The sequence below is a fragment of the Hordeum vulgare genome, chromosome 5H (assembly GCF_904849725.1).
Source record: "Hordeum vulgare subsp. vulgare chromosome 5H, MorexV3_pseudomolecules_assembly, whole genome shotgun sequence".
NCBI lineage: Eukaryota > Viridiplantae > Streptophyta > Magnoliopsida > Poales > Poaceae > Hordeum > Hordeum vulgare.
In genome coordinates, this window is record NC_058522.1 from 540673497 (window position 1) to 540701120 (window position 27624).

At 41.3% G+C, this 27624-nt stretch overlaps 1 protein-coding gene and 2 pseudogenes across 1 annotated transcript; all 3 read right to left on the reverse strand.

Moving 5' to 3' along the window:
- Window positions 1-894: 894 nt before the first annotated feature.
- LOC123397197 lies at window positions 895-12212 on the reverse strand (annotated as a pseudogene).
- A 3486-nt stretch (window positions 12213-15698) lies between these two features.
- On the reverse strand, window positions 15699-18631 carry LOC123397198 (annotated as a pseudogene).
- Window positions 18632-21774: 3143 nt separating this feature from the next.
- On the reverse strand, window positions 21775-24948 carry LOC123452549 (AP-1 complex subunit sigma-1). Its single transcript, XM_045129213.1, has 7 exons — window positions 24640-24948; window positions 23607-23693; window positions 23038-23129; window positions 22836-22944; window positions 22679-22714; window positions 22457-22543; window positions 21775-22144 (listed from the first exon to the last, which is right to left on the reverse strand). The coding sequence occupies exons 1-7, from the start codon at window positions 24640-24642 to the stop codon at window positions 22073-22075; spliced, it is 486 nt and encodes a 161-aa protein (XP_044985148.1). The 5' UTR covers window positions 24643-24948; the 3' UTR covers window positions 21775-22072.
- Between the last annotated feature and the right edge of the window lie 2676 nt (window positions 24949-27624).

Below are 27624 nucleotides of genomic sequence, written 5' to 3' on the forward strand. Positions count from 1 at the left end.
GACTTATTTCCTTCGTCTACACAACTGAGAATCCTAAAACTATGCATCATCCTTTAATGAAACGAGTGTCATGCGAATGGTATGCACAGGAGGGCGGAATCTCTCAACTGGGTATCCGTTTGCACCTGTTCTCATGAATCCTGGTACCTTCCATCCCCAAACAAGTTCTCTTGTTTGAAATTAAATACTCCATGATACAAACAAGCATTTGAAGTAGTTCACAGTTCTCGCTCATAGAAAGTCTAAGATCAACCAGAGGGAACTGTCTTGGACTTCAGCTCATGGATATCATTCCTAGAATCCTAGAACTATGCATCATCTTTGAATGAAACGAGTGTCATGCCAATGGTATGCAAAAGGGGGGCGAAACTCTCAACGAAGCATCTTCTTGTACGTGTTCTCATGAATCCTGGTACCTTCCATCCCCAAACAAGTTCCCTTGTTTGAAATTAAATACTACATGATTCAAACAGGCATTTGAAGTAGTTCACAGTTCTCGCTCACAGAAAGCCTAAGATCAACCACATGGAACTGCCTTGGACTTCAGCTCATGGGTACTGTCAAGCCTAGTACGCAAGGGGAGAAAGCAAGGCATGTGTATATATAACCAGAGACAGCTAAGATGTTAAGAGTTGTACTAGGGCGCAACCCATTTATAGTATTTATTTCTGAAGGACAGCATGAGCACGCCCACAACAACCACTGTGATTAAACGCAAGATAATGCGCTGCCGAATTATGACCATGAATTTACAAATACTTCTTAATATATCCACTAAACACATTACTGGTGAACAATCTCCATGACAGTTTTATCTTTGGAAAATTCCAAATTCAGTTGCAAAGGAACACATGCATTGTAGTTACATATCACTCATTCTGACGGGTCTGAATCTGGGAAGTCATATTTCTTTGGAAAAATGGATACAGCAAAGGAGCTATTACATCAAATTTACCAACATGAACATAAAGCAAAGAGCGGAGGGGCATCATCAAACGCAGGCTTTTACTTCGTAGCCTGGGCAATGATGTTACTGATGGAGCTAGCTTCCCCTTTAGCAGCCTCTACCAACGAATCCTATCAAAGTAGGTAAGCGAATTGTTAAGAGAGAAAAAAAAGTATGGACTTTTTGAGAGTAATCCAACACAGGTTTTGCGATTTTCTATTGTACTCGTGTTTTTATATCTGTACAAACTATATTGGAAGCACAAACCCATTCAAGAGGTAACGGTAGATTTTAGAAGACAATGCTAATCCTGATATTTAAGCAAAGAAATGAAATCTAGTCATGGAAATGTACAATTTATGTTTGTTTGGTGGTGCAGCAATAAGTCTTGCAACATTCTTCTTGCTAGATTCCTGAAACTCACCAGAAATGAGAATCTCATCCAGTACGTAGTAGGCCTACAAATTTCACCATTGGTACTCACGAAAATGAGTACATGACTCATAAAAATGGCATAACTCAGTAAAGAAAAAAAATCATATAACTCCAGTCCTGGGTCTTCAGCATCAGCATTTCAACATATGTGAAACATATTACCTTGTGGAAATTGAATATCAAATCCAGCTCGCATACCTCAAGAAATTATGAAAAAGACGGTCAAAACAATAGTATATTTTGTTGGGGAACGTCGCATGGGAAACAAAAAATTTCCTACGCGCACGAAGACCTATCATGGTGATGTCCATCTACGAGAGGGGATGAGTGATCTACATACCCTTGTAGACCGTACAGCAGAAGCGTTAGAGAACGCGGTTGATGTAGTGGAACGTCCTCACGTCCCTCGATCCGCCCCGCGAACAATCCCGCGATCAGTCCCACGATCTAGTACCGAACGAACGGCACCTCCGCGTTCAGCACACGTACAGCTCGACGATGATCTCGGCCTTCTTGATCCAGCAAGAGAGACGGAGAGGTAGAAGAGTTATCCGGCAGTGTGACGGCGCTCCGGAGGTTGGTGATGACCTTGTCTCAGCAGAGCTCCGCCCGAGCTCCGCAGAAACGCGATCTAGAGGGAAAACTGTGGAGGTATGTGGTCGGGCTGCCGTGGAAAAATCGTCTCAAATCAGCCCTAAAACCTCCGTATATATAGGTGGGAGGGAGGGAGCCTTGCCTTGGGGCTCAAGGAGCCCCAAGGGGGTCGGCCGAGTCCAAGGGGGAGGACTCTCCCCCCCCCCCCCCCCAAACCGAGTTGGACTAGGTTTGGTGGGAGGGAGTCCCCCTCCCTTCCCACCTCCTCCTTTTTTTTCCTTTTCTCTCTTGATTTTCTTCTCCTTGGCGCATAGGGCACTTGTGGGCTGTCCCACCAGCCCACTAAGGGCTGGTGTGTCTCCCCCAAGGCCTATGGGCTTCCCCGGGGTGGGTTGCCCCCCCGGTGAACTCCCGGAACCCATTCGTCATTCCCGGTACATTCCCGGTAACTCCGAAAACCTTCCGGTAATCAAATGAGGTCATCCTATATATCAATCTTCGTTTCCGGACCATTCCGGAAACCCTCGTGACGTCCGTGATCTCATCTGGGACTCCGAACAACATTCGGTAACCAACCATATAACTCAAATACGCATAAAACAATGTCGAACCTTAAGTGTGCAGACCCTGCGGGTTCGAGAACTACGTAGACATGACCCGAGAGACTCCTCGGTCAATATCCAATAGCGGGACCTGGATGCCCATATTGGATCCTACATATTCTACGAAGATCTTATCGTTTGAACCTCAGTGCCAAGGATTCATATAATCCCGTATGTCATTCCCTTTGTCCTTCGGTATGTTACTTGCCCGAGATTCGATCGTCAGTATCCGCATACCTATTTCAATCTCGTTTACCGGCAAGTCTCTTTACTCGTTCCGTAATACAAGATCCCGCAACTTACACTAAGTTACATTGCTTGCAAGGCTTGTGTGTGATGTTGTATTACCGAGTGGGCCCCGAGATACCTCTCCGTCACATGGAGTGACAAATCCCAGTCTTGATCCATACTAACTCAACTAACACCTTCGGAGATACCTATAGAGCATCTTTATAGTCACCCAGTTACGTTGCGACGTTTGATACACACAAAGCATTCCTCCGGTGTAAGTGAGTTATATGATCTCATGGTCATAGGAATAAATACTTGACACGCAGAAAACAGTAGCAACAAAATGACACGATCAACATGCTACGTCTATTAGTTTGGGTCTGGTCCATCACATGATTCTCCTAATGATGTGATCCCGTTATCAAGTGACAACACTTGCCTATGGCCAGGAAACCTTGACCATCTTTGATCAACGAGCTAGTCAACTAGAGGCTTACTAGGGACAGTGTTTTGTCTATGTATCCGCACGAGTATTGTGTTTCCAATCAATACAATTATAGCATGGATAATAAACGATTATCATGAACTAAGAAATATAATAATAACTAATTTATTATTGCCTCTAGAGCATATTTCCAACAGTCTCCCACTTGCACTAGAGTCAATAATCTAGTTCACATCACCATGTGATTCCAACGAATCCAACACCCATATAGTTCTGGGGTCTGATCACGTCTTGATCGTGAGAGAGGTTTCAGTCAACGGTTCTGAAACTTTCAGATCCGTGTGTTCTTTACAAATCTTCATGTCATCTTATAGATGCTGCTACTACGTGCTATTCGGAAATGCTCCAAATATCTACTCTACTATACGAATCCGTTTCACTACTCATAGTTATTCGGATTAGTGTCAAAGCTTGCATCAACGTAACCCTTTACGACGAACTCTTTAACCACCTCCATAATCGAGAAAAATTCCTTAGTATATTCAGTTACTAAGGATAACTTTGACCGCTGATCACTAATTCAATCCTGGATCACTCTGTGTACCTCTTAACAGATTTTGAGTCAAGGCACACATCATGTGCGGTACACAGCATGGCATACTTTAGATTCTACGGCTAAGGCATAGAAGACGACATTCGTCTATTCTCTTTATTCTGCCGTGGTCGGGTTTTGAGTCTTACTCAAATTCACACCTCACAACGCAATCAAGAACTCCTTCTTTGCTGATCTATTTTGAACTCTTTCAAAAACTTGTCAAGGCATGCATCTTGTTGAAACTTCTATTAAGCGCTTTTGATCTATCTCCATAGATCTTTGATGCTCAACGTTCAAGTAGCGTAATCCAGGTACTCCTTTGAAAACTTCTTTCAAACAACCTTGTATGCTTTACAGAAATTCTACATTACTTCTGATCCACAATATGTCAACCACATATACCTATCAGAAATTCTATAGTGCTCCCACTCACTTCTTTGGAAATAAAAGTTTCTCATAAACCTTGTACAAACCCAAAATCTTTGATCATCTCATCAAAGTGTATATTCCAACTCCAAGATGCTTGCACCAGTCCATTGAAGGATCACTGGAGTTTGCATACTTGCTAATATCTTTAGGATCGACAAAACCTTCTGGTTGTATCACATACAATGTTTGCTCAAGGAAACCGTCGAGGAAACAATGTTTTGACATCCTACATGCAATATTTCATAAATAATGCATCAACAACTAACATAATTCTAACAGACCTTTAGCATCGCTACGAGTGAGAAAGTCTCATCATAGTCAACTGTTTGATCTTGTCGAAAACATCTTTGCGACAAGTCGAGCTTTTCTTAATAGTGACTTATCACCATCATCGTCTGTCTTCCTTTAATGATCCATTTTATTCAATAGTCCTATGATCATCAAGTAGTTCTACCAAAGTCTACACTTTGTTTTCACACATGGATCCTCTCTCGGATTTCATGGCTTCCAGCCATTTGTCGGAATCCGGGCCCACCATTTCTTTCTCCATAACTCGTAGGTTCACTGTTGCTCAACAACATGACCTCCAAGACAGGGTTACCGTACCACTCTGCAGTAGTACGCGACCTTGTCGACCTACGAGGCTTGTAGTAACTTGATCCGATGCTTGATGATCACCATCATCAGCTTCCACTTCAATTGGTGTAGGCGCCACAGGAACAACTTCCTGCGCCCTGCTACACACTGGTTGAAGTGATGGTTCAATAACCTTATCAAGTTCTACTACCCTCCCACTCAATTCTTTCGAGAGAAACCTTTCCTCGAGAAAGGATCCGTTTCTAGAAACAAACACTTTGCTTTCGGATCTGAGATAGGAGATGTACCCAACTGTTTTGGATATCCTATGAAGATGCATTTATCCGCTTTGGGTTTGAGCTTATCAGACTGAAACTTTTTCACATAAGTGTCGAAGCCCCAAATTTTCAAGAAACGACAGTTTAGATTTCTCTAAACCTCAGTCTTTACTGTGTCATCTCAACGGAAATACGCGGTGCCCTATTTAAAGTGAGTGCGGTTGTCTCTAATGCATAACCCATAAACGATAGTGGTAATTCGATAAGAGACATCATAGTATGCACCATACCAAATAGTGTGTGGCTATGACGTTCAGATACATCATCACACTATGATGTTCCAGGTGGCATGAACTGCGAAACAATTTCCACATTGTCTTAACTGCGTACCAAAACTCGTAACTCAGATATTCATTTCCATGATCATATCGTAGACAGTTTATCCTCTTGTTACGACGAACTTCACTCTGAAACGGAATTGAACTTTTCAACATTTCAGACTTGTGATTCATTAAGTAAATACTCCTGTATCTACTCAAATCGTTACTGAAGTAATAACATAATGATATTCACTGCATGCCTCAGCACCCATTGGACTGCATACATCAAAATGTATCACTTCCAACAAGTTACTATCTTATTTCATCTCAATGAAAAACAAGGCCTTGCTCATGTGGTATGATTTGCATGTCACTAGTGATTCGAAATCAGGTGAGTACAAAGATCCATCAGCATGGAGCCTCTTCATGCAATTTATACTAACATGACTCAAGCGGCAGTGCCACAAGTAAGTGGTACTATCATCATTAACTCGTATCTTTTGGCACCAATATCATAAACATGTGTAACACTACGATCGAGATTCAATAAACCATTGAAGGTGAATATTCAAGAAAATAGAGTAACCATTATTCTCTTTAAATGAATAATCGTATTGCAATAAACACGATCCAATCATGTTCATGCTTAACGCAAGCACCAAATAACAATTATTTAGGTTTAACACCAATCCCGATGGTAGAGGGAGCGTGCGGCGTTTGATCATATCAACCTTGGAAACACTTCCAACACGTATCGTCACCTCGCCTTTAGCTAGTCTCCGTTTATGCCGTAGCTTTCATTTCGTGTTACTAATCACTTAGCAACCGAACCGGTATCCAATACCCTCATGCTACTAGGAGTACTAGTAAAGTACACATCAACATCATGTATATCAAATACACTTCTTTCGACTTTTGCCAGCCTTCTTATCTACCAAGTATCTAGAGTTACTCCGCCTCAGTGACTGTTCCCCTCATTACAGAAGCACTTAGTCTCCGGTTTGGGTTTAATCTTGGGTCTCTTCATTGGTGCAGCAACTGTTTTGCCGTTTCACGAAGTATCCCTTCCAGCCCTTGCCTTTCTTGAAACTTAGTGGTTTTACAAACCATCAACTATTGATGCTCCTTCTTGATTTCTACTTTCGCAGTGTCAAACATCGCGAATCGCTCAAGGATCATTGTATCTATCCTCGATATGTTATAGTTCATCACGGAGCTCTCACAGCTTGGTGGCAGTGACTTTGGAGAACCATCACTATCTCATCTGGAAGATTAACTCCCACTTGATTCAAGTGATTGTCGTACTCATACAATCTGAGCACACGCTCAACGATTGAGCTTTTCTCCTTTACTTTGTGGACAAAGAATCTTGTCGGAGGTCTCGTACCTCTCAACAAGGGCATGAGCATGAAATCACAACTTCATCTCTTTGGAACATCACTTATGTTCCGTGACGTTTCAAAACGTCTTCGGTGCCTTGCTTCTAAGCCATTAAGTATTTTGCACTGAACTATCGTGTAGTCATCAGAAACGTGTATGTCGGATGTTCACAGCATCCACAGACGACGCTCGAGGTGCAGCACACCGAGTGGTGCATTAAGGACATAAGCCTTCTGCGCAGCAACGAGGACAATCCTCTTCAAATTTTGCTACTATCAACTTTCAACTAAATTTTCTCTAGGAACATATAAAAACAGTAGAGCTATAGCGCAAGCTACATCGTAATTCGCAAAGACCATTAGACTATGTTCATGACAATTAGTTCAGCTAATCATATTACTTAAGAACTCCCACTCAAAAAGTACATCTCTCTAGTCATTTCAGTGGTACATGATCCAAATCCACTATCTCAAGTCCGATCATCACGTGAGTCGAGAATAGTTTCAGTGGTAAGCATCTCTATGCTAATCATATCAACTATACGATTCATGCTCGACCTTTCGGTCTCATGTGTTCCGAGGCCATGTCTGCACATGCTAGGCTCGTCAAGCTTAACCCGAGTGTTCCGCGTGCGCAACTGTTTTGCACCCGTTGTATGTGAACGTTGAGTCTATCACACCCGATCATCACGTGGTGTCTCGAAACGACGAACTGTAGCAACGGTGCACAGTCGGGGAGAACACAATTTCGTCTTGAAATTTTAGTGAGAGATCACCTCATAATGCTACCGTCGTTCTAAGCAAAATAAGGTGCATAAAAGGATTAACATCACATGCAATTCATAAGTGATATGATATGGCCATCATCACGTGCTTCTTGATCTCCATCACCAAAGCACCGGCACGATCTTCTTGTCACCGGCGCGACACCATGATCATCCATCAACGTGTTGCCATCGGGGTTGTCGTGCTACTCATGCTATTACTACCAAAACTACATCCTAGCAAAATAGTAAACGCATCTGCAAGCACAAACGTTAGTATAAAGACAACCCTATGGCTCCTGCCGGTTGCCGTACCATCGACGTGCAAGTCGATATTTCTATTACAACATGATCATCTCATACATCCAATATATCACATCACATCGTTGGCCATATCACATCACAAGCATACCCTGCAAAAACAAGTTAGACGTCCTCTAATTTTGTTGTTGCATGTTTTACGTGGTGACCAAGGGTATCTAGTAGGATCGCATCTTACTTACAAAAACACCACAACGGAGATATATGAGTTGCTATTTAACCTCATCCAAGGACCTCCTCGGTCAAATCCGATTCAACTAAAGTTGGAGAAACCGACACTTGCCAGTCATCTTTGAGCATAGGGGGTTACTCGTAACGATGAAACCAGTCTCTCGTAAGCGTACGAGTAATGTCGGTCCAAGCCGCTTCAATTCAACAATACCGCGGAATCAAGAAAAGACTAAGGAGGGCAGCAAAACGCACATCACCGCCCACAAAAACTTTTGTGTTCTACTCGAGAAGACATCTACGCATGAACCTAGCTCATGATGCCACTGTTGGGGAACGTCGCATGGGAAACAAAAAAATTCCTACGCGCACGAAGACCTATCATGGTGATGTCCATCTACGAGAGGGGATGAGTGATCTACATACCCTTGTAGACCGTACAGCAGAAGCGTTAGAGAACGCGGTTGATGTAGTGGAACGTCCTCACGTCCCTCGATCCGCCCCGCGAACAATCCCGCGATCAGTCCCACGATCTAGTACCGAACGGACGGCACCTCCGCGTTCAGCACACGTACAGCTCGACGATGATCTCGGCCTTCTTGATCCAGCAAGAGAGACGGAGAGCTAGAAGAGTTCTCCGGTAGCGTGACGGCGCTCCGGAGGTTGGTGATGACCTTGTCTCAGCAGGGCTCCGCCCGAGCTCCGCAGAAACGCGATCTAGAGGAAAAACTGTGGAGGTATGTGGTCGGGCTGCCGTGGAAAAATCGTCTCAAATCAGCCCTAAAACCTCCGTATATATAGGTGGGAGGGAGGGAGCCTTGCCTTGGGGCTCAAGGAGCCCCAAGGGGGTCGGCCGAGTCCAAGGGGGAGGACTCTCCCCCCCCCCCCAAACCGAGTTGGACTAGGTTTGGTGGGAGGGAGTCCCCCTCCCTTCCCACCTCCTCCTTTTTTTTCCTTTTCTCTCTTGATTTTCTTCTCCTTGGCACATAGGGCACTTGTGGGCTGTCCCACCAGCCCACTAAGGGCTGGTGTGTCTCCCCCAAGGCCTATGGGCTTCCCCGGGGTGGGTTGCCCCCCCGGTGAACTCCCGGAACCCATTCGTCATTCCCGGTACATTCCCGGTAACTCCGAAAACCTTCCGGTAATCAAATGAGGTCATCCTATATATCAATCTTCGTTTCCGGACCATTCCGGAAACCCTCGTGACGTCCGTGATCTCATCTGGGACTCCGAACAACATTCGGTAACCAACCATATAACTCAAATACGCATAAAACAATGTCGAACCTTAAGTGTGCAGACCCTGCGGGTTCGAGAACTACGTAGACATGACCCGAGAGACTCCTCGGTCAATATCCAATAGCGGGACCTGGATGCCCATATTGGATCCTACATATTCTACGAAGATCTTATCGTTTGAACCTCAGTGCCAAGGATTCATATAATCCCGTATGTCATTCCCTTTGTCCTTCGGTATGTTACTTGCCCGAGATTCGATCGTCAGTATCCGCATACCTATTTCAATCTCGTTTACCGGCAAGTCTCTTTACTCGTTCCGTAATACAAGATCCCGCAACTTACACTAAGTTACATTGCTTGCAAGGCTTGTGTGTGATGTTGTATTACCGAGTGGGCCCCGAGATACCTCTCCGTCACATGGAGTGACAAATCCCAGTCTTGATCCATACTAACTCAACTAACACCTTCGGAGATACCTATAGAGCATCTTTATAGTCACCCAGTTACGTTGCGACGTTTGATACACACAAAGCATTCCTCCGGTGTAAGTGAGTTATATGATCTCATGGTCATAGGAATAAATACTTGACACGCAGAAAACAGTAGCAACAAAATGACACGATCAAGTATTGTGTTTCCAATCAATACAATTATAGCATGGATAATAAACGATTATCATGAACTAAGAAATATAATAATAACTAATTTATTATTGCCTCTAGAGCATATTTCCAACATATTTCACCCAGGAAGAAAACAATAGTACATTCAAGAAATAATGCTAATCCATAAAAAACATCACAGGGAACCACTTACACTGCCGAAGTAGCGGTCCAGTATCTCAACAAAATGATGGATAATTCAAGGACTTCGAGCTCATTGTCATCAGCATCGATACACATGCAGAAATAGAGGCTGGCATACTTGTACATAATTATCAGCAGATATATATAAATAGCTAACAAGCATATCTTGCAAACAGAATAGACTCAATGGCGTTCCTTATTACTAAAACATACCTTATGTACACAACCTTGTAACCTCTCCACTCGACAAAGTTACAGAGTTTTGGCACTCGAGTAAGAATGAGCCCACTAAGCTCATGGATGACCTTTCCAAATGAGAAGGGTGTGTAAAAATCAGCTAACCAATACAATCCTCCTAGCCAACAAGAATAATGTAGTTGGCGGTAGCGATTTAAGAGGTTTAAATGTAAAACCGGTGTCGATGTATCAGCACCTACAATACTTGGCCATCTTTCATAGAAAACAAATACATTGAATGGGTACCCAAGAGGTCAAAAAAATGTCAAAATCATGCATTAAATCGTTAAAGAGATAGAATCACAAATCATCAACACTGGGCAGCAACAGAAATGCTTGCATCTGTGACAGTAGAATAGCTGAAATTTATCCTTAGTAGAATAGCTGAAATTTGCCTCACCTTGCCATGGCGGCTGATTAGGAGCACGAAATTAATCTGAGAAAACACAGAGAAGAAAAGGAATGTTAAGCGACAATGAACCCCGAACAAGATTCAGTGCTAGTGGCAACAAGCAACCGCCTGTGTTGCACAGACACAGACAGATATTTGATTTTTCAAACAACGGCGACAAAAAAACACTGCTATATGTATTTAATTATATTGTATTATTCATTAAATCTTAAAAGTGCACGTCAGCATGAAAAACTATCGACTACACTTATTCTACATCATTTTTTTTAGAAAACGACACTTTTATTGATTTTTAGCGGGCGTTTCGCTTGCGGGGCTCGCCCCGGGGTGTGGGTACATCGCGTCGGATTGTGTTCATAGATCGAATTTGTGCTTTCCCCGGCCAACCAAGCATCTTCAATGGTGCAGAATCTAGATACCAGATCACACAATTCCAGGAGTGTTTGAACACAGTGGCGAGCGAGGGCATTCGAAACGCCCTTATCCTTGCATCCGCGCTGGAAGGCTGTTATTATGTCCGAGTCCTGGTAGCTCGGTATCTTGTTTTTGACACACAAGAACCTAGCCCAGAACAGCCTGATTGACTCATCAGGAATTTGTTGCACATAGGTTAGATCCCAAACGTCTGGTGGGGCCGAGTTATCGGGGCGATACTCGATGTGGGAGGTGGGTGGGTGAGTTTGATCTCTATGGACCAGGGTCCAAAGCCCTATCATCCTCATCCCTTGTCAGATCTGTAGCCCATCAGATCGGTCGGACTAATTTGAAGATTAGTTTCATCGACTACCTCTGATCGGCCGGTGTCTGAGTCTCTTTCCAAAAAATACCTTAGCCCTTTGTCCTTGAAGGAGGGTTCATAAGGCCAGAGAGGAGTCATGGGTCGCCTCGATCCCGCAAAGGAGAGAAGGAGTTTTCATGACAGAAGTTTCGGGCATGGGAATCATGCACGTGAGTTTGGAGTCGTTAACCGACGATCCCATCGATCCTTCCGTCGATCTCACAGCGGAACTCCCAATGAAAACACCAGTGTCGGTGTGAAAACCGACAGACTTTGGGGTAGGGGTCCCGAGCTATGGATCTTGTACGGATGGTAACAGGAACAAGGAGGCGATGTTTACCCAGGTTCGGGCCCTCTTGATGAAGGTAAAAGCCTACGTCCTTCTCTTGTTTATATCAATGGAAAAGTATCAAGTACAGAGTTGATCTACCTCGAGATCGTTAGATGTGTTCTAACTCTAGGGCTAGGTGAATGATGTTGTGTTGATGTTCTCTCAACGGGCTAAACCCTATGGCTTATATACACGCCACGTAGGGCATCTAGGGTTACAAAGTCGGTATCTTGGAGTATACATCAAACCTGCAGCATATGCACTCTTGATAACGCCACGTTGTACAGCTTTCGGGGTCCATCTTGAGGAGGACGAGGAGAACCCATCGACCCAATCCGGGGAGCCTGGGCCTACTAGGTTAGTGCCCCCTATTCCAGGATACCGTCAATGACGCACGGACTAGTCTTTTTTCTTCTGGCCAATGATATTTAGTTTGTCTTTTTGACCTTTGAGATTTGTGATCATTATTAAAACCATGATTGTGAGTTCTCGTGTTAGTTTAGTGTGATATATCATACAATGGTAACATTAACCAGTGATTGATCGATCAACATATAACTTCGACGAAGCGATCTCCAGATGATCAGTTTTTGTGAAATGTAGCATACTTAATTTGTATATTTCACATGTGTAACATATTCAAAAATATTGATCTTGCACACTAACTAAAGTCATTACTAATTTGTTCAATATTCGATATGATGTCCATGTCTGTGTGTGTAAATAACTTACAATAAGAACTACTTTTTTATAGAAAAAATTCTTCTTCTTTTACTCCCCACTCATATAGCGGGGATGTGCATTCTCAATCAAATGATTTCTTACTTCTACGACAAATAAAATTTAATCTTCATACAACACAACATTTTCAGAATATGTAAAAAGGAAAAGGCGGCTTTGAGGAACCAGAGCAAGGCAAGTATCAGTCTGCTTCTTATATGCTAGGTGCTAGCTAGTTGTATCCACTTTTGTCGACCAACAGAGCATGGCATTTCACCGCATATATTCTTGGCACTACCAATCACTTTCCCTCCTTCCAGAACCATTATGAAATATGGACAGTGCGGGATCATGAAGTGAATAAAAATGCAAAAAGACATGCATCTAGTATAAACTCAAAGGAATTGCTAGTATATTAGAGAAGAATAGTTGGAAGAGTTGGTTGCAACTTGCAAGTGCAAAAGCCAATTGATAAATGTAGTATGGGGATCATTTTCAGAAGAGTTGGTTGCAACTTTCAAGTGTAAAGTAAGTGACGATGAGTCCTATGTTAGGCATCTTAAATTTTTTTATGGCAGTAAATCGAGCATACACCTCATGTTATCTATGTAACTCAAATGATTTGACTCGCAATGTATCACCTCTTGGCAACATGAAGCATAATCTCGTTAATTTTCTCATATAATTCATGCCATATTGATTAGTTTTCTCAACAAAATGGATCACCTTTACAGTTATGTGGACTAGGATCACGGTCAAATATGACCCTTCTCTCCTTTTCATGCCACGAGAATAATCTCCAATAATAAAGTGAATCACTAAGCATGCGAGTTATATCTCATCAGTATAGTGTAAGAGTTTGTTTAGCCAGCATCACGCAAGTAAGCACAATATCAAACATGTATCGCACTTCCAAAAAGCTAGGTTTTCACCATGTATGCATACTCAAGACTATCCAATTGGATGTCGCACTCTTCTCCATCACTCCTTACTCGTAAACTAGACGTATTTTCTTCTTTTACACAACTTGATGCATAGCTTCATTCCTCAAATTGTGCATTACTTTTACCTAAGATAACCAGATGTTCATAGTGAGCAAGTGCGCAAGTGCCATGTAAATTCTAAGCATGTGACTAGCCAAAATATCAACCGTGTGGCATATCATCACTGTTCTCTTGAATCCTGGTACCTTCCATCCCCAAACAAGTAATCTTGTTTGAAATAAAGTAGCTGACAGTTCTCACTCCTAGAAAGCCTGAGACCAACAAGGAAGAGGAAACTGCCTCGACTAAAGCTTGTGGATATTGTAAAGCCTAGCAAGTAAGAAGGGAAGAAAGCAAGACCAGCATAATATATAGCCAGAGACAGCTAAGATGTTAGAGTTGTACCACGGGCAACCTTTTTATTTTATTTATTTCAGAAGGACAACCTGAGCACGGCCCCAACAACCATTGTGCTTAACCACAAGAGAATGCACTCCCGAATTATGTCATGGATTCACATTAAATAAACACAGGTGAACAATCTCCATAACAGTCACCTTTGGAAGATCCCAATTCAGTTGCAAAAGAGCACGTACATTGTAGTTGCATATCACATATTCTGAACGGGTTGGAATCTGATAAGTCGCATTTCTTTGGGAAAATGGATACAACAAAGGAGCTATTACATCAAGTTTACCAACATAAACATAAACCAAAGGGCGGAAGGGCAGGGATCATAAGTCGCGTTCATGGGCGGTAGTCGAAGATGTAAAGACAAGGCTCCAAGGGTTTCGAGATCATGAAGCGATGGCAGTATGCCATATGAATCATAAATCCAGTTATTCTCTCATATAATTTTCAAGCCATACTTGATCACTTTTGTTGACAAAATGGACCCATCTTCTAATTTATGTGCGATCCGATGATTAAATACACAGAGCACCTTTACAGCTGGACCATGATCATGTTCTAATATGACCCTTCTCTCATGTTCATATCATGAGCCTTTATGTTAGAAGAGAATAAAGTGGATCAATAAGCATATTAGTCGTATTCCATCAATCTAGTATATACAGTTTTATAGCTTCCATCACGCATGAAAGGACATCGACTATGCATCAAACCCCGGAATGGTTAGGCTTTCACTAAGTCTGGTACACAAGACATTTCGATTGGATGCTTCAATCTTCCTCGACCTTGCTTACTCGTAAACCAGACTTATTTCCTTCGTCTACACAACTGAGAATCCTAAAACTATGCATCATCCTTTAATGAAACGAGTGTCATGCGAATGGTATGCACAGGAGGGCGGAATCTCTCAACTGGGTATCCGTTTGCACCTGTTCTCATGAATCCTGGTACCTTCCATCCCCAAACAAGTTCTCTTGTTTGAAATTAAATACTCCATGATACAAACAAGCATTTGAAGTAGTTCACAGTTCTCGCTCATAGAAAGTCTAAGATCAACCAGAGGGAACTGTCTTGGACTTCAGCTCATGGATATCATTCCTAGAATCCTAGAACTATGCATCATCTTTGAATGAAACGAGTGTCATGCCAATGGTATGCAAAAGGGGGGCGAAACTCTCAACGAAGCATCTTCTTGTACGTGTTCTCATGAATCCTGGTACCTTCCATCCCCAAACAAGTTCCCTTGTTTGAAATTAAATACTACATGATTCAAACAGGCATTTGAAGTAGTTCACAGTTCTCGCTCACAGAAAGCCTAAGATCAACCACATGGAACTGCCTTGGACTTCAGCTCATGGGTACTGTCAAGCCTAGTACGCAAGGGGAGAAAGCAAGGCATGTGTATATATAACCAGAGACAGCTAAGATGTTAAGAGTTGTACTAGGGCGCAACCCATTTATAGTATTTATTTCTGAAGGACAGCATGAGCACGCCCACAACAACCACTGTGATTAAACGCAAGATAATGCGCTGCCGAATTATGACCATGAATTTACAAATACTTCTTAATATATCCACTAAACAGATTACTGGTGAACAATCTCCATGACAGTTTTATCTTTGGAAAATTCCAAATTCAGTTGCAAAGGAACACATGCATTGTAGTTACATATCACTCATTCTGACGGGTCTGAATCTGGGAAGTCATATTTCTTTGGAAAAATGGATACAGCAAAGGAGCTATTACATCAAATTTACCAACATGAACATAAAGCAAAGAGCGGAGGGGCATCATCAAACGCAGGCTTTTACTTCGTAGCATGGGCAATGATGTTACTGATGGAGCTAGCTTCCCCTTTAGCAGCCTCTACCAACGAATCCTATCAAAGTAAGTAAGCGAATTGTTAAGAGAGAAAAAAAAGTATGGACTTTTTTAGAGTAGTCCAACACAGGTTTTGCGATTTTCTATTGTACTCGTGTTTTTATATCTGTACAAACTATATTGGAAGCACAAACCCATTCAAGAGGTAACGGTAGATTTTAGAAGACAATGCTAATCCTGATATTTAAGCAAAGAAATGAAATCTAGTCATGGAAATGTACAATTTATGTTTGTTTGGTGGTGCAGCAATAAGTCTTGCAACATTCTTCTTGCTAGATTCCTGAAACTCACCAGAAATGAGAATCTCATCCAGTACGTAGTAGGCCTACAAATTTCACCATTGGTACTCACGAAAATGAGTACATGACTCATAAAAATGGCATAACTCAGTAAAGAAAAAAAATCATATAACTCCAGTCCTGGGTCTTCAGCATCAGCATTTCAACATATGTGAAACATATTACCGTGTGGAAATTGAATATCAAATCCAGCTCGCATACCTCAAGAAATTATGAAAAAGACGGTCAAAACAATAGTATATTTCACCCAGGAAAAAAACAATAGTACATTCAAGAAATAATGCTAATCCATAAAAAACATCACAAGGAACCACTTACACTGCCGAAATAGCGGTCTAGTATCTCAACAAAATGATGGATAATTCAAGGACTTCAAGCTCATTGTCATCGGCATCGATACACATGCAGAAATTGAGGCTGGCATACTTGTACATAATTATAAACAGATATATATAAATAGCTAACAAGCATATCTTGCAAACAGAATAGACTCAATGGCGTTCCTTATTACTAAAACATACCTTCTGTACACAACCTTGTAATCTCTCCACTCGACAAAGTTACAGAGTTTTGGCCCTCGAGTAAGAATGAGCCCACTAAGCTCACGGATGACCTTTCCAAATGAGAAGGGTGTGTAAAAATCAGCTAACTAGTACAATCCTCCTAGCCAACAAGAATAATGTAGTTGGCGGTAGCGATTTAAGAGGATTAAATGTAAAACAGGTGTCGCTGAGGATTAAATGTAAAACCGGTGTCGATGTATCAGCACCTACAATACTTGGCCATCTTTCATAGAAAACAAATACATTGAATGGGTACCCAAGTGGTCAGAAAAATACCAAAATCATGCATTAAAGCGTTAAAGAGATAGAATCACAAATCATCAACACTGGGCAGCAACAGAAATGCTTGCATCTGTGACAGTAGAATAGCTGATATTTATCCTTAGTAGAATAGCTGAAATTTGCCTCACCTTGCCATGGCGGCTGATTAGGAGCACGAAATTAATCTGTGAAAACACAGAGAAGAAAAGGAATGTTAAGCGACAATGAACCCCGAACAAGATCGAGTGCTAGTGGCAACAAGCAACCGCCTGTGTTGCACAGACACAGACAAATATTTGATTTTTCAAACAATGGCGACAGAAAAACACTGCTATATGTATTTAATTATAATGTATTATTCATTAAATCTCAAAAGTGCACGTCAACTTGACAAACTATCGACTACACTTATTCTACATCAATTGTTTTAGAAAACGACACTTTTATTGATTTTTAGCGGGCATTTCGCTTGCGGGGCTCTCCCCGGGATGCGGGTACATCGTGTTTCGGATTGTGTTCATAGATCGAATTTGTGCTTTTCCTGGCCAACCAAGCATCTTCAATGGTGCAGAATCTAGATACCGGATCACACAATTCCAGGAGTGTTTGAACACAGCGGCGAGCGAGGGCATTCGAAACGCCCTTATCCTTGCATCCGCGCTGGAAGGCTCTTATTATGTCCAAGTCCTGGTAGCTCGGTATCTTATTTTTGACACACAAGAACCTAGCCCAGAACTGCCTGATTGACTCATCAGGAATTTGTTGCACATAGGCTAGATCCCAAACGTCTGGTGGGGCCGAGTTATCGGGGCGATACTCGATGTGGGAGGTGGGTGGGTGAGTTTGATCTCTAAGGACCACGGGTCCAAAGCCCTAGCATCCTCATCCCTTGTCATGTTTGTAGCCCATCAGATCGGTCGGATTAATTTGAAGATTAGTTTCATCGACTACCTCTGATCGGCCGCTGTCTGAGTCTCTTTCCAAAAAATACCTTAGCGCTTTGTCCTTGAAGGAGGGTTCGTAAGGCCGGAGAGGGGTCATGGGTCGCCTCGATCCCGCAAAGGAGAGAAGGATTTTTCATGACAGAAGTTTCGGGCATGGGAATCATGCACGTGAGTTTGGAGTCGTTAACCGACGATCCCATCGATCCTTCCTTCAATCTCACAACGGAACTCTCATTGAAAGCACCAGTGCCGGTGTGAAAACCGACAGACTTTGGGGTAGGGGTCCCGAGCTATGGATCTTGTACGGATGGTAACAGGAACAAGGAGGCGATGTTTACCGAGGTTCGGGCCCCCTTGATGAAGGTAAAAGCCTGTGTCCTTCTCTTGTTTATATCAATGGAAAAGTATCAAGTACAGAGTTGATCTACCTCGAGATCGTCAGATGTGTTCCAACTCTAGGGCTAGGTGAATGATGTTGTGTTGATGTTCTCTCAACGGGCTAAACCCTATGGCTTATATACACGCCACATAGGGCATCTAGGGTTACAAAGTCGGTATCTTGGCGTAGAGGAGGCAGGAGAAGTCTTGGAGTATACATCAAACCTGCAGCAGATGCAGTCTTGATAACGCCACGTTGTACAGCTTTCGGGGTCCATCTTGAGGAGGACGAGGAGAACCCATCGACCCAATCCGGGGAGCCTCGGGTTACTAGGTTAGGGCCCCTATTCCAGGATACCGTCAATGACGCAGGGACTAGTCTTCTTTCTTCTAGCCAATGATATTTAGTTTGTCTTTTTGACCTTTGAGATTTGTGATCATTATTAAAACCTTGATTGTGAGTTCTCATGTTAGTTTAGTGTGATATATCATACAATGGTAACATTAACCAGTGATTGATCGATCAACATATAACTTCGACGAAGCGATCTCCACATGATCAGTTTTTGTGAAATGTAGCATACTTAATTTGTATATTTCATAAATTCATGTGTAACATATTCAAAAATATTGATCTTGCACACTAACTAAAGTCATTACTAATTTGTTCAATATTCGATATGATGTCCATGTCTGTGTGTGTAAATAACTTACAATAAAAAACATCTTTTTATAGAAACAATTCTTCTTCTTTTACTCCCCACTCATATAGCGGGGATGTGCATTCTCAAACAAATGATTTCTTAATTCTACCACAAATACAATTCAATCTCCATACAACACAAGATTTTCAGAAAATGTAAAAAGGAAAAGGCGGCTTTGAGGAACCAGAGCAAGGCAAGTATCAGCCTGCTTCTTGTATGCTAGGTGCTAGCTAGTTGTATCCACTTTTGTCGACCAACAGAGCATGGCATTTCACCGCATATATTCTTGGCACTACTAATCACTTTTCCTCCTTCGAGAACCATTATGAAATATGGACAGTGTGGGATCATGAAGTGAATAAAAATGCAAAAAGACATGCATCTAACATAAACTCAAAGGAATTGCTAGTATATTAGAGAAGAATAGTTGGAAGAGTTGGTTGCAACTTGCAAGTGCAAAAGTCAATTGATAAATGTAGTATGGGGATCATTTTCAGAAGAGTTGGTTGCAACTTGCAAGTGTAAAGTAAGTGACGATGAGTCCTATCTTAGGCATCTTAAAAAAATTTATGGCAGTATAAACTCATAGGAGTTGCTAGTATTTTGGAGAAGAATAGTTGGAAGAGTTGGTTGCAACTTGCAAGTGCAAAAGACAATTGATAAATGTAGCATGGGGATCATTTTCAGAACAATTGGTTGCAACTTGCAAGTGTAAAGTAAGTGACGATGAGTCCTATCTTAGGCATCTTAACTTTTTTATCGCACTAAATCCAGCATGCACCTCATGTTATCTATGTAACTCAAATGCTTTGACTCGCAATGTATCACCTCTTGGAAACATGAAGAATAATCTCGTTAATTTTCTCATACAAAGTTCATGCCATACTGATTAGTTTTGTCGACAATATGGAGCACCTTTACAGTTATGTGTACTAGGATCACGGTCAAATATGGCCCTTCTCTCCTTTTCATGTCACAAGAATAATCTCTAATAATAAAGTGAATCACTAAGCATGACAGTCATATCTCATCAATATAGTGTAAGAGTTTGTTTAGCGAGCATCACGCAAGTAAGCAAAATATCAAACATGTATCGCACTTCCAAAAAGCTAGGTTTTCACCATGTATGCATACTCAAGACTTTCCAATTGGATGTCGCACTCTTCTCCATCACTCCTTACTCGTAAACTAGACGTATTTCCTTCTTTTACACAACTTGATGCATAGCTTCATTCCTCAAATTGTGCATTATATTTACCTAAGATAACTAGATGTTCCTAGTGATAAGTGCCATGTAAATTCTAAGCAGGTGACTGGCCAAAATATCAACCATGTGGCATATCATCCATGTTCTCTTGAATCCTGGTACCTTCCATCCCCAAACAAGTTATCTTGTTTGAAATAAAGTAGCTGACAGTTCTCACTCCTAGAAAGCCTGGGACCAACAAGGAAGAGGAAACTGGCTGGACTAAAGCTTGTGGATATTGTAAATCCTAGCAAGTAAGAAGGGAAGAAAGCAAGACCAGCATAATATATAGGCAAAGACAGATAAGATGTTAGAGTTGTACTACGGGCAACCTTTTTATTTTATTTATTTCAGAAGGGCAACCTGAACACGGCCCCAACAACCATTGTGCTTAACCACAAGAGAATGCACTCCCAAATTATGTCATGGATTCACATTAAATAAACCACTACTAACACCACATGTGAACAATCTCCATAACAGTCACCTTTGGAAGATCCCAATTCAGTTGCAAAGGAGCACGTACATTGTAGTTACATATCACTCATTTTGAACGGGTTGGAATCTGGAAAGTCGCATTTCTTTGGGAAAATGGATACAACAAAGGAGCTATTACGTCAAATTTACCAACATAAACATAAACCAAAGGGCGGAAGGGCAGGGATCATAAGTCGCGTTCATGGGCGGTAGTCGAAGATGTAAAGACAAGGCTCCAAGGGTTTCCAAATCATGAAGTGGTAGCAGTATGCCATATGAATCATAAATCCAGTTATTCTCTCATATAATTTTCAAGCCATACATGATCACTTTTGTTGACAAGATGGACCCATCTTCTAATTTATGTGTGATCCGATGATTAAATACACAGAGCACCTTTACAGCTGGACCATGATCACGTTCTAATATGGCCCTTCTCTCATGTTCATGTCATGAGCCTTTATGTTAGAAGAAGAATAAAGTGGATCATTAAGCATATTAGTCGTATTCCATCAATCTAGTATATAGTTTTATAGCTTCCATCATGCATGAAACGACATCGACTATGCATCAAACTCCCAAATGGTTAAGCTTTCACTAAGTCTGGGTACCCAAGACATTCCGACTGGATGCTTCAATCCTCTTCGACCTTCCTTACTCGTAAACCAGACTTATTTCCTTCGCCTACACAACCGGATGCATGACATCATTTCTAGAATCCTAGAACTATGCATCATCTTTGAATGAAACGAGTGTCATGCGAATGGTATGCAAAAGTGGAGCGAAACTCTCAACTCGGTATCTTTTTGCGCCCGTTCTCATGAATCAAGTTCCCTTGTTACTCCATGATTCAAACAAGCATTTGAAGTAGTTCACAGTTCTCGCTCATAGAAAGCCAAAGATCAACCAGAGGGAACTGCCTTGGACAGCTAAGATGTTAAGAGTTGTACTAGGGCGAACCCATTTATATTATTTGTTTCTGAAGGACAAAATGAGCACGCCCACAATAACCACTGTGATTAAACACAAAGAATGAGCTGCTGAATTATGATCATGAATTTACAAATATTTCTTAATATATCCACTAAACAGATTACTGGCGAACAATCTCCATGATAATTTTATCTTGAAGGGTCCCAAATTCAGTTGCAAAGGAACACACACACAATGTAGTTACATGACACTCATTCTGAACAGGTCCGAATCCAGGAAGTCGTGTTTCTTTGGGAAAATGGATACATCAACGGAGCTATTACATCAAATTTACCAACATGAACATAAAGCAAAGAGCGGAGGGGCATCATCAGAAGCAGGCTTTTACTTCGTAGCCTGGGCAATGATGTTACTGATGGAGCCAGCTTCCTCTTTAGCAGCCTCCACCAACGAATCCTGTGCAAGTAGGGAAGCAAACTGTTAAGTGAAAACTATGGACTTCTCAAGAGCAGTCCAACACAGGTTTTGCAATTTCTTTTGTACATGTGTTCTTATTTTTATATAGACTATATTGGAAGCTCAAAGTAATTAGGGCGGGTAACAAAATAGAATTTAGAAGACGATGTTGTAAATCCTAATACTTAAGCACATAAATGAACTCTAATGAACCATAGGAGAAAATGTGAGGTGTGGTTAAGACATGAATGAACAGAGAGATTTTAATGGCCAAAGTCATACACTCTTAACTAGCCATGGAAATGTAGATACCTGTGCAGCAATAAGTCTTGCAACATTCTTCTTGCTAGATTCCTGAAGCTCGCCAGAAATGAGAATCTCATCCAGTACATAGTAGGCCTGCAAATTTCACCATTGGTACTCATGAAAATGAGTCCATTCGCATAAAAATGACATAACTTGGGGAAGAAATTGCATATAACTCCAGTCCTAGATCTTCAGTGTCAACATTCCATCATATTTGAAAGAGAATACCTTGTGGAAATTGAATATCAAATCCAGCTCGCATACCTAAAGAAATTATGCAAAAGACAGTCAAAACAATAGTACATTTCACCCGCAAAAAAGAAAAACAATGGTATACTCAAGAAATAATGCTAATCCATAACAGAAATCACAGGGAAACACTCACACTGCCGAAATAGCGGTCGAGTATCTCAACAAAATGATGGATAATTTCAAGGACTTCGAGCTCATTGTCATCAGCATCGATACACATGCAGAAATAGAGGCTGGCATACCTGTACATAATTATAAGCAGATATATAACTGGCTAACGAGCATATCTTGCAAACAGAATAGACTGAATGGCGCTCCTTATTACTAAAACATACCTTCTGTACACAACCTTGTAACCTCTCCACTCGACAAAGTTGCAGAGTTTTGGACCTCGAGTAAGAATGAGCCCACTAAGCTCACGGATGACCTTTCCAAATGAGCACGGTGTGGAAACATTAGCTAACCAGTACAATCCTCCTAGCCAACAAAAATCATGCAGTTGGCAGTAGCAATTTAAGAGGATTAAATGTGAAATCGTTCTTGTTGTATGAGCACCTACAATACTTGGCCATTTTTCATAGAAAACAAATACATTGAATAGGCACCCAAGAGGCCAGGAAAATACAAAAAACATGCATTAAATTGTAAAGGGCTAGAATCATAAATCATCAACACTGCACAGCAACAGAAATGCTAGCTTAAGACGGAGCCTGGAACAGATCATACGGACAGTAGAACAGCTGAAGTTTATCCTTACAAGAAGCAACTGTCACCATCTACTCACTATAATAAGCAAACACTAGCACAAACACACATAGTTTGCATCAACTTGCAAGTTGTTTAATTAGCACACAGACAAACAGACATAAAAGCTGTCGACGGAAAAGCAGTATAAGATGCTGACCTTAGTCCTCTCCTTCTGGGTGTAAGGCGAGTACCACTTGGTGAGCCTCACCTTGCCCTGGCGGCTGATTAGGAGCACGAAATTAATCTGTAAAGATGCAGAGAAGAAAAGGAAAATTAAGTGACACTGAACCCCAAACAAGACCTGGTGCCTATGTTGCTCAGACACAGACAGAGATATGATTTTTCAAACAATGCAACACAAAAACACTGCTATATGTATTGAAATATAATGTGTAATTCATTAAATAAATCTTAAAAGTGCACTTCAGCTTGACAAACTATCACTATACTTATTCTGCATCACTTTTTCTGGAAAACAACACTTCTATGATTTCCAGCAGAACATATACAATAATTAACAGGACAGGTACAACTACATAACAGGACCGTTCATGGTTGTATCACTGAAGAATTCATCCTATCAGTAAATTCGTTGAAATCCTAGAATGTGTAGCGTTCTGAAACGATGACACAGGAAATAGTTTATCAAGAAGTTTATTTTCTACATGTTTCTTCTAGGCTCGAACAATATAAGCTGGAGACATGGAAACACGCCTTAAATATGATCACCAGCAGCAATCAATGTGGAACTGGAAAACGTGGCATTTAAAAGGAGATTCAGCCTACGCTCTACAGACTACAAACTTCTCCAAACTAGAACAGAACAACCGCGGCGTTCAAGAGGGGGGTTTGGCCTAGTCAAGGATTCAGCAGGCAATGGCTGCCCAATTCATTCATATATCGTACAGAAGCAGGAAAGGATGGTGTCGAAATCGATGACGATGGCTCCAATTCCCCCTCCTTGAAATGGGACCATAACACTCTCGGACCCATGACGCCGTTGGGCAAATCCACTGGCACGAGAAATTCCGCCAAACTGGGTGTACCGGGCTCGCTAACTCCAAATCGATAGCAAAACTGGTGGGTATTCCCTCCTATCCTCCGAGATCCGGATCCGTACGACAAACGAGATCCCACGACCTCTGGCGTGGGCCAGGGGATCTACGGGAAGGGGAGGACGAGGAACTCACCATGGCTAGGGACGGCCGCCGCCCGCGTAGATCTGCCGAGGCCTGAGAGGAAGAGCGGGTGAGGGTGGGCGTGGCCGCGCGGATCTGGCGGCGAGGGCGGACGGGGGTGGCAGCCGGTCGTCGGAGAAGGGAGGGTCGCCGAGAGAGAGAGACGGGGGGTGCGAGCGGCGTCGGCGGGCGGTCTGGGTCGCGTCGGGTGCGCGATCTGCTGCTACCAGTGTTGAGCCAAGCCGGTCTGTTTTGCTGGTTTTCCGTTGCTCTGGGGTCCTTCCTGCATACTGCAGACAACTTTGTGTGTATCCTTCTTCTTTTTTGTGTGTATTCTTTCTTTCAGACCCAACTTTGTGTGTATTCTTTTTTATTTCAGGCCCAAATTTGTGTGTGTTCCATCAGTTCATGTGGATTTCCCATACTCCCATGTGGCCACACCTTCTATCTAGGCCACCTAGTTTGCATCAAGATCCATGTTATCTTGCAACAACAACAAGATCCATGTTATCTTTGTATAAAATTTCTCTTTTTTGGCCTTGAAACTTTGCAAGTCGGCTATGCACAAGTGCCACTATGTGGATAAGAAGTTATGATTTTTTTAAGGAATATAAATTTGTCAAATTACAAATTCTAAATAACTTGCATCATTTTAAAATATTATTGTTACATCAAAAAAATCTAAAAACAAATCTACACATGGTAGTACATGTGTGATGTTGATCTGCAATGTTTGTAATTCAAAAGTTGCTTTGTTTGAAATACAAAAAATTTGCACAAACTTTGATGTAAAAATATGTTGTGGCGATAGAAGGCGCAGTTGTATGATGTGGAATCACAACTTCCCCATTCCACGACCACATTATACGTATGAGCAATGAATTAAACGGGCAAGGAATATGTATTGTTGTTAAAAACATAATATGAATTCCACACCCACCCAAAAGATAAAATATGAATTCCACATGCAACGCCTTTCTTGTCCACTGCTGACAACTTTACAAGTTGAGATGCAGAATTGCTTTTCAACGCAAAATCGGAAATGGTACTTCTTATTTATGTAGAAAAGTTGCAGCTTCTACAAAAAAAAATATAGCCAAGTGCTAGGGGATTTCTTCTTGAGAAACATCTCTCACGAGGCAACTTTTGTTTTCTTAGGAAGTACAAAAGTGCCCAATTATCAAGAGGAGATCAGATACAACGGCATCACACCTAATTACTTGGATCTTTAGACACTACAAAACGATAGAACAAGCAAAACAGTTCATGTGATTACTAAACCACGTGTATAAATTCATCTGCTATGCATAACCGATTTTTTTTTACTTTTATATAAAAATCAATAGGTAATTAATCATTTCACCAAAAATGTCTGTAAACTCAAAGGTTATTCCAATTGTTTCTATTTTGTCAAGTCACATCACTTATGTATGATGACCATTGGAAGGACCCGTAAGCTCGTATATAAATGTCGGCTCCTTTGTTGCGAGGAAAATATAAATGTCGGCTCTACTACAAAGTGGGTGCAAATGCTTAGAGCTCTCTTAACTTGTAGTGTTTGGACATTTTTTTTGTTTCCTTTTATCTCTTAAGTGTAGCAAAGTATAAGAAAATAAAAACTTAAGAAGGAACATGTGAAACATTCTTCCTTCATATATCCAAATCCTGTTGAGATGGGAAGTTCATATATTTTGAGAAAACATGATAAATGGTTTCATGACGTTGTTTAGTTGTGTGAAAAGAAGATATCAAGGTCAATTTACATGTAAGAAAAGATCATGTGAAGGGGGTGTATGGCATGGTTATGGACCTGAGAATATGTAGTCTGTGTGAGCATGCACGTATCAACTATGGATGACTAAAGAGCTAGAAAAACAAGAGGACAAGCCACCAATAGTGCTTCCAATAGAAGAGATTAAGGAGAAGCCACCTCGGCTAAAACTATGTGTGTGTGGCGTGCATGTGCTTTAGTAACATGGAACTTACAGAGTCTTCATATGGTCACACCTACCCTTACCACCAACTAGAATTCAACTCCATTAATCCGTTCCAACTTAGATATCTGGAACATCTCAAAAGTTGTGAGCTTGCTTCTATACTTCCATTATTGTTTTTCAGGATTGCGCATGTGTGCCGAGTGGGAGAAACTTGCATGATAAGTACACCAACTAAAAATCGAGAAAATGTGTGAAGAAGGTCGAGGTAGAATAGTGCACAATTGTTCAATGTAGTAGTCAAAAGGATTCAACAAGGATAAATGATAAGAGTTTCATCATTAGAAAGCATAAGGATACCTAGGATTGCATTCCGAAAAAGCATAGAGCCGCTATGCACAGAAATAAGTATTGATTGCTAGAGCTCTCTCTTGACCTTCTCATGACTAATGCAAGGTGATTGTCTCTCTTGGCGACCTAGCTTAGAACTAATAGTAGTTGAAAATCTACATGACATGATGTTGTATTGCGTAGTTCAGATAGTGCAACTCGTGACCATGAAACCGGCTAGCATGTATAACCCATATAAACCCAAACCCATTTTCATGACATGCTTGTACTCTTATTTAAAATCCCTCCTGTCATCTGTCGTACCTAGGGCCAGTCCTAATATACTACTAGAGGCCTGAGGCAAAAGAAGAATAAGACATCCCTATTTGAAAAGAAATGCTCATAAATTTAAGAAAGAAGTGACAAATTTTCAAAAGTTTTACAATTTGAAAAATTTCATGAATTTAGAAAAAGTTCAAGAATATGATTTTTTTCTACATAACTTGAAATTAGTTCAACAATTTTAAAAAGCTGACGAATTTGATTTTTTTTCACAAAATCTGAAAAGAAAATTGTGAATTAAAAAAGTTCACAAACTTAAAAAAAGTTCACACCTCTGAGAAAAAAGAAAAAGGAAAAGGAAATATATAAAAAGAAAAAGTTCATGTATTTTGTCTCCCAAGCCTTATTTGGTAAAAACTTTGAAGCTTTGAGTCTTTATTTTGGCTGTATG

Bases quoted from the DNA above. Each gene is read 5' to 3' on its own strand.
- LOC123452549 (XM_045129213.1), bottom strand. The intron at 22,945-23,037 runs GTATGTTTTAGT...AATTATGTACAG, and splicing joins TACAAGGTTGTGTACAGAAG to GTATGCCAGCCTCTATTTCT. The intron at 22,145-22,456 runs GTATCTACATTT...CTACTTGCACAG, and splicing joins CAAGACTTATTGCTGCACAG to GATTCGTTGGTGGAGGCTGC.